Genomic DNA, 15,328 nt, shown 5'->3' on the forward strand with positions numbered 1-15,328 from the left:
GGATGGACTGCGAACAAGAGTGGGAGCCCCTGTCTTCGGATGAGGACGAACAAGCAGATGAGCACTCTTCGCCCACATCCCAGGGGGGACAGATTGAGCCCGTGCCTCCCTAGGGACCAGCCTGAACCAAACCCGGACTTTGCCGAGCTCGAACTGACCCTCCCCAATAGGGCCACGTATGCCGAAGCAGTCCCTCAGGCTACTTTGTTACCTTTGACCCTCCTTACGCCATGTGACTCTAACTCCAGAACCACAAGGCAACTCAGAGTGCCAGAAATGGTGCAGGTATGGCTTATTAAGTCAGCCCGCACTGTCAGGGGTGCTGCTTCCATCCCTCCTCTAGGCAGGGAGTCCCTCTCTGCCCCGGGCGCCTTTTCCCCGGGAAAGTTTCTTAAAGATTCCTACAAGGGAGGGTTGTGGTCCTGGTACACGCAGGACCACCCTGCCTACAGCGGAGCAGAGCCCTCCGCACAGGACAGATGTTGGTCTCACAGCGCACCACCTTCCCCACTTCAGCTAACCTATCCTTTAAAACGTTAGCAGAGTGGGACAAATTGGCCCGCCGCTGCCCCCCTCGAGGTTTCCACGGCGTACACCTTCGACACGTTCCTTCACAGGGCCAATGACCTGTGCGAACAGTGTCCAGTTAATCAGGACAAGGGGTCTCCTTCCTCTGTCCCGCCGGGCCTCTTCACCGACCAGAGGTTACACGCTTTTGGCAATAGGGTAGCATCTGGTCTCACGGCAGCTGCAGACACAGCTACCAGCCTTCACTTCAATACTGTGCTAGCGCGGCGTGATGCCATTTTCAGCCTCTCTAACATTCCTGTGGAGGAGAGGGCTGCCCTGCGGTCCATCCCAGCACAGCAGCACTCCCTCTTCGGCCAGTTCCCGCTCCATTTTGTCAGCCACAGGGCAGAGACAAACAGGGAGGTGGCCTCATATTTGGCCCACACCTCTCATGGGCTCCAGGGTTCTATGCCATTGAAGAGACTGGCCACCAGGGCCCCTCCATATACCACGCCGCCTGTCAAGGCAGCGTGTGCCGAATCAGTGGCAGAGGAATAAACCACCTTAGGTCTGTCCAAGCCGACCGGCCATGCCCAAGGCCAGAAGGCAGCACCCCCAATGACTGGGCCCCGATTCAGCACCGCCAGTCGTTCAGCCCCTCCAAGTAGGAAACTTGTCCCGGCATGCACATCAGTGGTGTGCTCTGGTACTCAACGACGGGATTATGTCGGTGCTAGAGTCGGGGTACATGCTGTCTTGGGTGGAGGATCTCCCCCCTCTAAAGATCCACTCTTCCTCCTTAGGTGCCCAGCTCAACGGAGCAGGAGAACGTCCTAGAAAAAGAGATATCGCACCCACTCCTCATGGGGCTATATCTCAACTCTCGGACCCGGGCCCCGGTTTTTACGGCTGGTTGTTGGTGATTCCAAAGGTCTCGGGAGGGTGGAGACCAGTTTTGGACTTGTCCCCCCTCAACAAATTCCTCCCCAAAATCAAACTCAAGATGGACACACAGGCACAGATTCGGGAGACCATCCAACAAGGTGATTGGCCTACCTCTATCGATCTGGAAGATGCTTATTTTCATATACTCATCCATTCGGCATCCCGTCGGTACCTGAGGTTCGTGTGGAGGGACAAGGGGATCCAGTTCCCGGCCCTCCCATTTGGTCTGTCCCTTGCCCCTTTCCTGTCTACCAAGGTGGTGCGGGAATTGGTGTCCATCGTCCGCTCGGAATCCATTTGTCTCTGTGTGTACCTGGACGACTTGTTTATCCTGGCCCAGTCGCAGGCCCGGTGCCTGAGTCATACGGCCAGACTTCTAGACCTTTGCTCCCAACTGGGCTTCCTCATGGACCAGCAGATATGCGATCTGTCCCCATGTCAGTCCTTCGACTTCTTAGGGATGAGATTCGACATGCGGTCTATGATAGTCTCTCTGGCGCCAGATCACTGGTACCGTCTGGCAGGCCTCCTCAGCCACTGGCGCCACTCCTCCCAAGATACAGCGCAGACACTTTCTTCCCTCTTGGTCATGATGGAGTCCACAGCACCTCTCATTCCCCTGGACAGGGTTCTCAAGCGCCCTCTCCAGAGGGTACTGAGGTTACGCCGGTCCCAGAGCACTCAGCCATGGGATACCCAGATATGTCTGGGCGAGTGGTTCCTCGAGGTGACATCAGAGTGGTTAATCACCCCCTTTGGACACAGGGGGTGCCCTTAGCCCCACCTACTCTTCAGGTGGCACTCTTCACAGACGCCTCCTCCCTGGGCTGGGGAGCCCACATGGACTCACTCTATGCAGCAGGGACTTGGTCCCCGGAGGAGCGCCTATGCCACATCAATGTTTCTGGAACTGGAGGCAGTTCGCAGGACTCTCCTGCACTTCATGGGGGAGGCCACTGGCAAGACCATCCGCTTGTTCACGGACAAGACGACGGTCGCATGTTATGTGAACAAATGGGGGGAGCGCACTCGGCAGACCTCTCAATGCGGACTGAGGCTCTCCTCCGTTTGGTGCCACAGCAAGGGCATTGCACTTTCAGCGAGACACTGAGCAGGAAAAACCAACTTCTTGGCAGATGCTCTTAGCAGGCCCAAGAGTGTCATGCGCACAGAGTGCACCCTGGACAAGGACAGCCTTCAGGGGGTGTGGGAACAGTGGTTTCGGCCGATGGTGGACCTTGTTCAACAAGAGACTTCCCACTTCCGTGTCTTCGGTTGCCGACCCAGAAGCGTGGGCAGTGGATGCTCTCTCTCTAGATTGGAGCAGTCTGATTGCCTCCGCGTTTCCTCCCTTTCCAATTCTGTCCAAGGTGATACGGAAAGACAGATTGGAACACCCGCAGCCGATCCTCATTGCGCCGAAATGGCCAGCCCAGACCTGGTTTCCGGACCTTCAGTCCCTGACACATGTTCCCACCCCTGGAACTTGAAACCAAATCTCATCTGCTGAGGCAGCCTCACTCGGGCACTCCGCATTCCAATCCTCAACTGCTCCACCAGCACGCATGGCTGCTGTGCGGTCGGAACTGTCAGCATCACCATTGAAGTCCTCGACCCCTCGGTCGGCCTCTGTGTCGGCTGTGCTGACCCAGGGGTCTGCCTCCTCTGACCTCCTCTCCATAGTCACCAGAGCAAGGAGGCAGGGAATGGAGACTTTGTATGACTTTCGCTGGAAGATATGGTTGCGGTGGTGTACAGCTCATGGCATTACCCCTACGAACCTTACGAGCATGCAGCTGGCCAACTTTCTGGCTCTCTGCTCCTCGGTTCATCCTGTCTGCTAGTTCTGTGCGAGGGTACAGGTCTGCCTTCTGTACCACAATGCAAACAGCTAGGTGGTTCCGCCTTTGAAGTGGATTGCCTGCTCAGAGAGGTGGCTAGGGGTGCCCCTCTGAAGGAAGCTAGAGACCCCAGAAGAGTGCCCCTCTGGGACTTGTTCCTGGTGCTGGATTTCATTCGAAAACAGCCCTTCCTACCATTGGGGACTATTCCTGTTGACATCCTCACCCTCAAGACCACTTTCCTTCTGTGGCTGGCCACAGGCAGTCGTAGAAGTGAGCTGCACGGGCTTAGTGAAATGCCACAAGATCTGGCCTTCCACAGAGATGGTTCCATCACTATTCGTTTCCTTCCAGAGTTTCTGGCTAAGAACCAAGACCCTGAGGTTCCTTCCCCCTCTCCGAGGGTCAGACCTTTGTCTGATATTCTTGCCCAAGATGATGAGGATAGGCACCTGTCCTGTTCGGTGTCTCAAATATTATTGGGATAGGTCTCGCCATAGGCGTTCTTCTCAGAGGGGTCTGCTCATCTCCCTCAATGAGAATTACAAGAAAGACATCGCTGCAGGCACCATTTCCCGCCAGGTTTCCCAAGTCATTCGTAGAGCCTACTCTCATGCACACAGGGATATCAGCTGTCTTCATCCCAGGGCACACGAAGTGCGGGCCATAGCTACTTCGGCTGCCTTCCAGCACTCAGTGCCAACGCAGCATGTCTTGGAGGCAGCCTTCTGGCCGTCTGAGAATCCCTTCATCAACTTCTACCTCAGGAATTTCCGTATGACCAGGGCTGACGGTTCCAAGGGGATTTCCTTTGTCGCGGCTAACACTGCCGTCTCAGTTACAAGGGCTCCCCATATGAACCAGTAGGCGTTGCCCGCCTCCATTTGCTTTAAATTCTGCATCAGTTTGACATGGTACAGTATATGACACCAAAAGGAGGAGTTTGTATTATACTCCATGTTTGGTGTTAAATATACTTACCATGTCAAACTCGAATGCCCGCCCGTCCGTCCCCGCGTCTCCGCCGTGGTTCTCATGGGGCATTTTTGTTCATGGCCACGGAATGATTAAGCGCTTATAGTTTTTAGAGGCGTTTGATTGGCTGAGAGCGGTGGGCCCATCTTTTCACTGTTAGCCGCGCGAAATTTGGCCAAGCAGAGCAAACCAATAGGCCTAGTTTGCATCAGTTTGACATGGTAAGTATATTTAACACCAAACATGGAGTATAATACAAACTCCTCCTATTGCACCTCTGGGATGGGCACAAAAAAATAAAAAATGAAGCCTAATTATATGCAAACTGCATTTACTGTTAATTTATATTTTTTGTATTCTCTAAACTTGGCACTTTGATCTGATATTCTGACACAACAACAAGAGCAGTCATTATTATCATTTTTTGTTCAAACAGGAACTTCTTTTGCTAAGCATGGAAGTTTTATTTATTTTGCAAAGTTTTGGTGCAGATAGTAAAAAAAGGAATTACTCTGTAATTAATGCTAGGGGACTTAATTTGCTTTAAACTGATCTTTCTCATCTTAAACATTACATTTTGAAATTATAATCAATCCATAAAAAGCTTGTGTGTTTTACTCTCAGTGTACAGGGCTTTCACTATGTTCATTCGCCCAAGTGGTCTTTTTCGGAAAATACTAAAATCAATACGACGTGTGGACTTTACAGATCTGTTGGCTGAGCCCTGAAGGTCATGGGCAAAAATCAGTTGCATACACATATTTATACACATTCAAAGCGCGTGCTCTTATTCTTCGCGAACGCGAACGATGCCATTTTGTTTCAAGTTGTTGACCTGCCCGATCAATCCTATATTCAATGGACAATACACGATAACATGTGATGGAAAGTTGGAGAAGGAGACCGTTAAATATTTATTCAGAGAAAGATTTGTGAACGCCTCATCACTTATGGATTATGCCCCAAACTGCCATAAAAATATCCACAGAATCCATGGGAATTCACAGTTAAAAATTGTAAACCATGCTAGTTAATACCCTTGAACTGATCACAATGAAACGAAAAATTTCCAGTCTTGACTTTTCTCAAAATGAAGTCCTTTTCACTTCATACGACGTTTAGAAGTACTTGTACTTGGCTCTGCATGTTTTTAGTTTAACAAAATACTCAATTTTCATATCAACTTTAAGACTATAAAACTAGAATGAACATAAAAGAGAAATTGAATTGACCGTGTCATACTACATTCCTGGCGGGTGTAACTAAACTTGTACATCTATCTAGATCTAGTGAAAACGGCTAAATGTTGCAGTGTGATTGCGGCGATAGCCATTAAAAAGAATTTTTTATTGCCCTTAAAGATTTTTTGAATGCCCAAGATACACCAGAATAATATGAGTTAAACAGCGTTCTCACTGCGAATACCGCAATTGATTTATCGCCCTTTAAAAAATGTTCAAATGTTAAATTTTAGAACGTCAGTTAAGGAGCCACGATAGTGTAGTGGATAATGCAGTTTCTTCTCACCCGAACACGCGGGGTTCGAATCTGGTTAGGACTTTTTTTTTCTTTTTTTTTTTTAACGCGAAGCTTTATAATAACAAATACAGAATGCATTTTAACAATTAGATTTAAAAAAATTTTTTTTTTAAAGTGTATCATAAGTGAGTCTTGAAGGCCTTGCCTCTCTTGTTTTATGGTTAGTGTGTTGGGGCAGTAACGTGACCAAACAAGACGAAGACCAATTAGACAAACTTGTCAGAAAAGCAGCCACGGTGGTGGGCAGGAAAGAGGATAGTTTTGATGACATTTACCAAAAAACCTGCTATTTGACAATTTATAATGATTTTATAGAAGCGATTCATATTCAAAGATTGTGTTTTTTAATGTTCATGTTATTTTACAAAGTGTGTGTGTTTGTGTTTAACAAAACTGGTGTTTTTATATGAAAGTGTGGAAATCTTAGTTATGGAATATCCTTTCAAATGTTTTTACTGGCAGTTGCAAGTCTCAAGTTGTACAGTATTGATGTTTTACCTTTTTGTTCAGTATCATGTTCTAATTATCATGTGTGCAATATGAGATTTATGGTTTATAATGATTAATTTGTGGCAGGGCTTCTTATTCAGGAACCTTTTATGTTAATGTACTTGTTACTTTAGAACATATCTCTTTTACTGTATATTGCTGAGGGGTTTTAATACTAAACCTGCCATTTGACAATTTATAATGATTTTATAGAATCGTGTCTTATTCTAAGATTGTTTTTTTTTTTTTAATGTTCATGTTATTTTACAAAGTGTGTGTGTGTGTGTGTGTGTGTGTGTGTGATATTAGTGTGGAAAGACAGTAAAAGAAATAAGCTAATTATGTATTGTACATACAAGAATTGAATAAAGAAACCACGCGCGCACACACACACACACACACACACACACACACACACACACACACACACACACACACACAAACATACACTCACACACACACACTAACACACACACACACACACACACACACACACACACACGCACACCCTGTCTTACTACCTACCTACCTACCTGTAAGGTTCACACTGACAAGGTGAAGCTGACTGAAGAGTCAGATATTTCCTTTCTCCTGTCTGCAGTGGACTTTGGTGTCAGTGCACAGTTGGACAAGACAATTGGTCGTCGCAACACCTTCATTGGTACACCCTACTGGTCAGTGTGTTTGCTGTCTTCTTTAGTTATTGTGGATTGTTGGCATTCATACTGAGCCAAAAAGGTTATGTTAATTACAATGTGTGGTGTTCCTCAAGTAGAATGAAGAGGCTGTGTGTGTGAAGACTGGTGAGAGCTCTGAACTTTGTGTGGGTGTGTGTGTGTATGTGTGTGAAAGAGAGAAATGGTTAGAACACTGGAGTTTCTGTCTGATGTCCTGGGTTCAGTACCAGCAGCATCTGCTGGATGATGGGAGGAGTTTTTTTTACTTACCTCCCAGCAGGTCAACAGATGCGCAGACCTGGTTGTGCCTAAACCTCCTGTGTGTGCAGATGATCAAACATGCATATTAAAGATTATTCAATCCAGTTCAAAGCTCTGCAGGTTATGGGAACTAAAAAATACCCAGAACGCTCCAGCCATGATGAGATCCATCAGCAAGTTGATGATAGACAATATAAGTTGTCTGTGTCTGTGTGTATGTGTGTGTGTGTGTGTGTGTGTGTGTGTGTGTGTCTGTGTGTGTTATAAGGATAATGACCCAAGTGTCTGTTTTGTACAGGATGGCACCAGAAGTGATAGCCTGTGATGAAAACCCAGATGCCACCTACGACAACCGGGTAATCAATCACTAGTTAGAAGCAGATTTACCTAGTATTATGATTCCTCTGCAGTTTCTACAGTTCACGCCCCCCAGACTACAGCACTACAGCCAAGTAAAACAAAAACCATGATCATTCTGACCATGAAACCTACCACACGCATACACACATTTGCACACATGCACGCACGCCAAGCAAAGAAGTGCCACACACATTTGTCACTGAAGATAAACTTTCATGGCATTTTATGTATGAGTATTAACCCCTTCACTGCTATAATATAATAGCTTTTTTGTACTGCTGTGTGCTGGGGTACATTTTTGCTTTTTTTCGCTAGGTTCACTAATCTGTTCACTGTTCATTCATTTATTTAGATATCCATATGATTTTTTGCATGTTTTTTCCTGATAATCTTGGCTGTGCTGTGATACCAAAATAATTTGGGTTTGTGGGTATTTAGTGAGGGAAAAATAATAATTTCTAAGAAATAACATTTTTGGAGCATAAACACATACACAGCAACACATAAAACCACATAAATCACTGCATAGATACTTTTTTGTGTTTACTGAATATCAGAACAAGCATCTGGCACACACATTACAGCCAGTAATTGTTCTTCTGAGATGTAATCCATGCATAACTGGGGGTACTGACATTCCAGCAGAAAGGGACATAATTTCACTTTTTTCAGTGGCTTTACTAATCTGATCACTACTGACTTATTTCTTGAAATATCTCTTTGAAACTTTGCTTGGTTTTTTTTTCATATCCTGAGCCATGATGTGATACCATAATAATTTGATTTTAGATGTAAACACATACACTGCACCATATAAAACCACAAAAACACTGCAGAAACTGAAGTTAGCGTTCATAGAACATCAGAGCAAACATCTGGTACTTACATTACAGCCAGTAAGAGTTTTTCTGAGGTGTAATCCATGCATAACTGGGGGTACCCACAATCCAGTACAAAGGGACAGAATTTCACTTTTTTCAGTGGGTTCACTAATCTGTTCATTACTAAAATATTTGTTGAAATATTTCTCTGAAAGTTTGCATGTTTCTTTCTTATACTCTGGGCTATGATGAGATATCAATATAACTTGATTTTGTGGGCATTTAGCAAGTCAAAATTGATAGAATTATCATTTTTTCCCAAAATAAACCTACTTTCAGAGCATAAACGCATACACTGCAACACAAAAAAACATAAAAATACTGTAAAAACTGGTGTTAGTGTTCATGGAACATCAGAGTAAACATCTGGTATTCACATTACTGCCAGTAATTGTTCTTATGAGTTGTAATCCTTGAACAACAAGGGGTAGCACAATCTAGGTATAAAACTATATGAAACATGAATCACACCTCATTCGTTGATTCTGTTTGCAGATACTGTAGGGCTTCTGGAGACGGTATTGTTTTGTTTTCTGTTGTTGTTTTCTCATTGAAAGATAAACCCACACCACATAATATGAAGACCTACATCAAAAAGAAAATGGGAATAAACACACAACCAAAATAAAAACACACTGAAACCACAGTTTGAAGAAAGATTTAAAAAAAAAAAAAAAAAAAAAAAAGTACATCTATGTTCACTGCCAATACACAAATTTTGTGTGGTAGTCCTTGAAGCACTGTGGGTAGCAGAGTGCAGGATGGACAGTCAGGGCTGTGATACTGGGTTTCCCGCTGGACACCCAATTTCTTCCTGCACACCCTGCAGGGCTTGGTGGGCTGGGGCTTGTTGGGATTTGTTGGCAGGGGGAACATGAAGTGCCTGGCAGTCAGACACACTTCATCATCTGACCTGATCTCCTCCACAGCAGGTACCTGATCAGGCCAGATCCAGTCAACAGTGACTGACTCCAGAAAACTCAAAAGAGTTTTTAGGAGTCGTCCATAGATTTCGGGAGGATGAAGGCATTGCAGGCGGCGACTTGCATGAAGTGAAAGAAAAGCTTTTTCATCCACTTCATGGACTTCCTCATGCAGTCATATGGAGCAGCTGATCCTGTTTGTCCACCCCACCCATATTCTTGTTGTGCTGAGTTGACACATCAGGTTGCCTGGTGATGCCCTGTTGTCCCCGATCACGGATGGGTGCTTCTGCGTGGCTATGCGCAGTGGAGAGGAGGTGAACCACCTTGGTGCTGTGGTACTTGGTGGTGACAGTCTTGCCGTCACCACAGAGAGCAGCCGAGGAGCCTGGGTTCAGCTGGATGTTGTGGAGTTGCTGCAGTATTCCCTGGTTCTCCCGGACTGCCACAGGCCAAGGTGTTTTTTTTTCCAGCAGGTAGAGGTACAGCCTGAGGCTGCTGTACCAGTTGTCAGTGTACACTTGATAGCCATTGTTCAAGAGGGGGGCTATCAGGTACAGCACCATCTTCTCATTGGCAGACAGCTCCGGGTTGTCAGCACCGACAGCTTGGAGAACAGGCTGCACCTCGTTGACTGGATCCTCCCTCCCAGCATAGACCTTGAATCGGTAGCAGTAACCCCCACTTCCTTTGATGTCGCCATCAGATTCACAGCACAGGTAGATTTTTATACCGAACCTGGCATGCTTCATCGGCCTTTCCACAGCAGCAGGCTCTCGTCAACACACACTGCTTGTTGTGGCTCATACACCTCCTGGAACTTCTAGTGCAGGTGGTCCAGTATCGGCCGGATTTTATACAAGCGGTCGTATGCACGATCTCCCTGTGCTGGCATGGTGGAGTTGTCATGGAAGTGGAGGAACTGCAGGATAACCTGAAACATTATTGAATAACAGTTAATCAGCTGCACACACACACACACAGAAATAGGAGTACTACCTTTAGATGAACACCGAAATCTCGCATATGCTAAAAACATATTGAGAAGCCCAATAACTGAAAATTATACATCAGAGGAAGTAAAAATTACATCCGAAAACAACTTCCCTAAAAGAGCTAAAAACATATCTTATTTAACACCCATTGGCACGTTTGTGTCAAACCTGTTCGAAAAGTCTGAAATTAATTCAGATGACGTAGATACACAGAAGACTGTAAGTCCATACCCCATCTGGGAGATGAATAAAGCACAATTTGATGTTAATCATACTGACATTAAAAAGAATGAAAATCCAAATATCATGGCAACGGAAGTCCGAGTACACCTTCAAAATAGATACTTTGATCATTTACATATCTACACAGACGGCTCACTATTAGACAATGGCCAAGCAGGTTCAGCTTTCGTTATACCAGAACTGAAAACGGAAAGATCATACTATATTGGTAAAAATCATTCAGTATTCACTGCTGAACTTATTGCTGTTCTTATGGCTCTAAATCATATTCTTGATCTTCCAATTTGCCTTCTACAAGTCTTGTTTTGCGTTGATTCCAAATCTGTATTATGTGCTTTTAACTCATTAAATTGTAAGAACAAATCCAAAATCATAATAGAAATCAGCCACATTTTACATCTTTTAAGCTTAAAAGGAACACATATTATGTTTTGCTGGGTTCCTTCACATCTTGGTATTCTCAACAATGAATGGGCGGACAGGGCTGCAAGAAAAGGTGCAAAAAACGAACCGGGAACCATAAAACTATGTGCCTCTGTCTGTACAAGAGGGTTATCGAATACTAGAAAAAACATCATGGAACAAAGTCAGAGAATTATACCAGGAAGGCTTTACACCATAGTGTTATTAATATTCAACAACCGGGAACTATCAGTCAATCAAATACATACAGTAATTCAGTAAGATTAAGGCAGATTCATGCATTATCAAATAGGATAAAACTGAACGCTTTTATAACTAAGTTCAGCAAATATGTGCATATGTGGAGAACATATTTCTAGCAACCATGTAATATTTGGATGTCGGAATCTAAAATGTTTTTTGCCAGACTTCACCAAAAGTTCTTTTGAATGTGTTATTAGCAATTCCAGTATGTTATTTGTTATTGCAGAAGGTTTGCTGCGTAGTCCTATAGGACATTTGTTATAGTTGTTATAGTTGTTTGAGATTGGCGTTAATAACGTTTCCATTTTACCTAGTGTTGTCTCTCCCTATTCACCCACCACACATACACACACTTTTACCCCTCCCCTTCCCACAACCCATACCCCCACGTGTTTTTTTTTGTTTGTTTGTTTTTTGTTTTGTTTTTTTGTTTTGTTTTTTTTCCCTTGTCTAATATCACTTCAAGTGGAAAGACGTTAAACTGAAGACAACAACAACAACACACACACACACATATAATGACACACACACAAAAACAAACATTCAGAGTCTCTCTGTCTCTGTCTCTGTCTCTCTCTCTCTCTCTCTCTCTCTCACACACACACACACACACACCAGCAACATCTTATTATACATGCTTGTATCACTAAGAGAGAGAGAGAGAGAGGGACGGGGGAGGGGGAGAGAGAATGAACAAATAAAAAGAAGAGAGGGAGGGAGAAGGAACAAACAAAAGAATAAGAAAAAAAACTGACCTGGAATCTGTTTCTGGTCATGACCGAGCTGAATACTGGTATCCTGTATAGGACTTTTGTTGACCAGTACAGCTTGATGGTAGGCAGTTTGATGATGCCCATCAGAAGCACTAGGGCCAGAAACTTTTTCAGCTCCACTTGTGAAACTGGCTCCCGCTGGGTAGCTCGGGAAAATGGAGGCAGATTGGGGTGGGATTCCAGATACTGTTGCGCATATAAATTGTTTTGGATGACCAGGTGGTTGATGATGTCCTGGTCAAAAAACAGACCCATGTAATCAACTGCCCTAAAGTTGGTTGTGTCACACTTTAGGCCTGGATTTCCCGTGAACTGAACAGCGGGGTTTGGTGGTCGGTTTTCTGCTGGCGTCCATTCTTGAACCAGGTGTGACTGACCACACCCTCTGCCCCTCCCCCTCGCAACTGCCCCTTGTCCTCTGCCTCTTCCTCTTCCTCGACCTCTCACAACAGGAGGGGGTGCAGTACTCGTACTGGGTACTGGTTCCACCTCCATTTCAGTGGCGTCTGACTCTGCTTCAGTCACTGAATCAGTGGACGATTCAGGCTCGTAACCAGAGTCTTCATCATCAACACCAGTTTCTGACAAAAGCAGTTGGTGTTGGTTTCTGTCTGTCTCCTCCTCGTCACTACCAACGGATTCTTCATCATCAAAGTCTTCCTCACCACTGTCTGCATCATTCAAAATTTCCTGCAATACTTCTAAGGCAGAATATTGCCTAAGAACAGGTCGCCTTGTCGAAGTACGCTGTTGATCCGCCATCTTGGATATATAATTAGGTCCAAGGCAATATCACTTAGTAATGATCAGTTGCTGAGTGGTCAAAGGGAAAGGACCATTGTTTCGAGTCCCTACAGCAGTCTGGGCCAATTTTCAGCGTTGTCTCCCATTTAGATTGCTCATATTTCGATGACGAAACTAGTACGAGATACACTTGTATACAGGCGTATAGACCTTCTGAAATCGGTATGAGAGTGTCTCATTACTGGCAGGGAAGCGGTTAATATTGTTCATTTTTTTCGTCATCATTGGCACGTTTCTGAAATTACATCAGTTGATGATGTGTTAGTACACTTCATGGGTGCAGTTTGTATTTAAATCAGGATACTGAAGATTGGTCCACTTTACCTGCATGTATTGTTATGTTTTGTTCAAATATGCATGCGGCCTCTGTCTCTCATTTGGATGTCGGTGCGTATCACTATTGCAGTTGTTTTTGATACACACACATGCATGCACTCACCCACATTATACCTTCACACATATACACAGTGACACACAGAACCACATACACACAGATCAACACACAAACGCACAGATGTGTACACACATTTTACCATCGCTTACATGCTCAGTTGCATGCACCTTACACATACGTTTGCACACACCCACACCCTCACCCACACACGCATACACACACACGCACACAAAATGCAAGCATGTATGCATACACACACACACACACACACACACACTCACACCCCTTTGCTGCTGCTAATAATGCTTGTCAGTGAAGAGTAGCTACCTCACTGAGAAAAGATTGAGCTTAAAGCTCAGAACGTCAGTTCACCATTCTTGAAATAAATTCCTTCCTCTTGGGATTGCATTACTTTTTTGGCTCAGCTGTATCATTTTACCACTTTACAGTGCAAGATGCACATGTGTGTGCATGATCTCCATTTCTGTCCAGTCACTTTTTGCAACAATCACTTAATTGTAGCACTGCAACACACCAAACACTTTGTAGCAAACAACATTAAACTGGACTTTTATCAGCTGACATGGCTGCAGTTACATTTAGATCTGGAATCTAAAGACTCATCCCCTTTACATGCATGAAATAACATTTGATAGTTGTGTCTGACCATGACCACCAGAGTAGGAGGCAGAAGAGGAGGCATCTGCTATTCTGACTGGGCTAGAGTTTGACTTTTGAGGTCATAGTGGAAAGTGGTTTGCTGAAGATGCTTCTCCACTCTCTTGGCCATGAGGGTTTCAGGACAGTCAGCATTGGGATGGTTCCCAGAGGCCAACTGGCCCCCAAGGCTGCAGCACTAAGAGCCAGTGCAGTCTTGCATCCTAGTTTCAGTCATAGTTTCAGTTTCAGTTTCAGTAGCTCAAGGAGGCATTACTGTGTTCGGACAAATCCATATACGCCACACCACATCTGCCAAGCAGATGCCTGACCAGCAGCGTAACCCAACGCACTTAGTCAGGCCTTGAGAAAAGAAAGAAAGAAAAAAAAGGTGAATAAATAATAGATAAATACATTTAAAAAAACCCACAAAAAAACCAACCCTACTACCACTACTAATAATATGTATAAAGTGCAAAAACTTGATGAAGTCAACTATAAGCGTACATAAATAAGTAAATACATAAATATTAATTATAATATAAAAAAGGTAGTAATAATAATAATAATAATAAATAAATAAATAGATAAGACAACAATGATGATAAATAATGATCTTTTCCCATCCCTCTTGCGGCCAGTCAGTGGCAGCCTATGTGCGTGTGTGTGTGTGTGTATGTGTGGGTCTGTGTGTTTGAGTGCATTTTTGCATGCGTGAGGGTGTAAGTGTACACAAGTGTCAGGAGAGTTCTGTGCATGTGCGTATATGTGTGTGTGTGTGAAGGGGGGGGGGTAGAGGATGAGGTGTGTGAGTGTGTGCATGCCTACACTGTGGGAGCAATGGGATATTGGAACGTGCGGGTGTGTATATATATATATCTTTGTATATATGTGTGTGGGGTTGGGGGTGGGGGATATGGGTGTATGTGTGTGTGCTTGTACAAGTAAGTGTTCATCTCTGTGTGTGTGTGTATGTGTGTGCTGTGGAAGCTGCGATATGTAGCCTAGAAATGAGTGTGTGGAGGAGGGGGGGTAGAGGAGGTGCAGGGTAATGTGTGTGTGGTGTGTGTGTGTGTGTGTTGGGGCTCATGTACGTTTATGTGTATTTGACTGTGCTTTCATATCTGTGAAACTGCATGTTTGGTGCATATCTGTTATGCATGTGTGGGTGTATGTGTGAATGTGTGTCTTCATGTTTTACATTTATTTGCTTATTTATCAGTCATAGTCCTTTACAAACGTAAAAGCTGTAAATGACTTCCCATTGCAATGGAGAAACCATTGATCAAACAGTTCTCACTTTGTTGTTGGCCCAGCTGTAAGCTTATGTCAATCTGTGATATAAGCCAAGCGTTGAAACATTGTTTTGTTCATTCCGCTTTTGCGATTTTCTTC

At 44.5% G+C, this 15,328-nt stretch overlaps 1 protein-coding gene across 4 annotated transcripts in view; it reads left to right on the top strand.

Moving 5' to 3' along the window:
• Positions 1 to 15,328, top strand: part of LOC143275197 (mitogen-activated protein kinase kinase kinase kinase 4-like) — a 331,965-nt gene that overhangs the window by 68,560 nt on the left and 248,077 nt on the right. For all 4 annotated transcript variants that reach the window (XM_076579163.1, XM_076579166.1, XM_076579165.1 and 1 more), the window contains exons 9-10: positions 6,901 to 6,973; positions 7,536 to 7,593. In XM_076579163.1, coding sequence (XP_076435278.1) covers positions 6,901 to 6,973; positions 7,536 to 7,593 — 131 coding nt within the window. The remainder of the gene's footprint in view (positions 1 to 6,900; positions 6,974 to 7,535; positions 7,594 to 15,328) is intronic.

This window comes from Babylonia areolata, chromosome 30, assembly GCF_041734735.1.
Source record: "Babylonia areolata isolate BAREFJ2019XMU chromosome 30, ASM4173473v1, whole genome shotgun sequence".
Taxonomy (NCBI): Eukaryota; Metazoa; Mollusca; class Gastropoda; order Neogastropoda; family Buccinidae; genus Babylonia; species Babylonia areolata.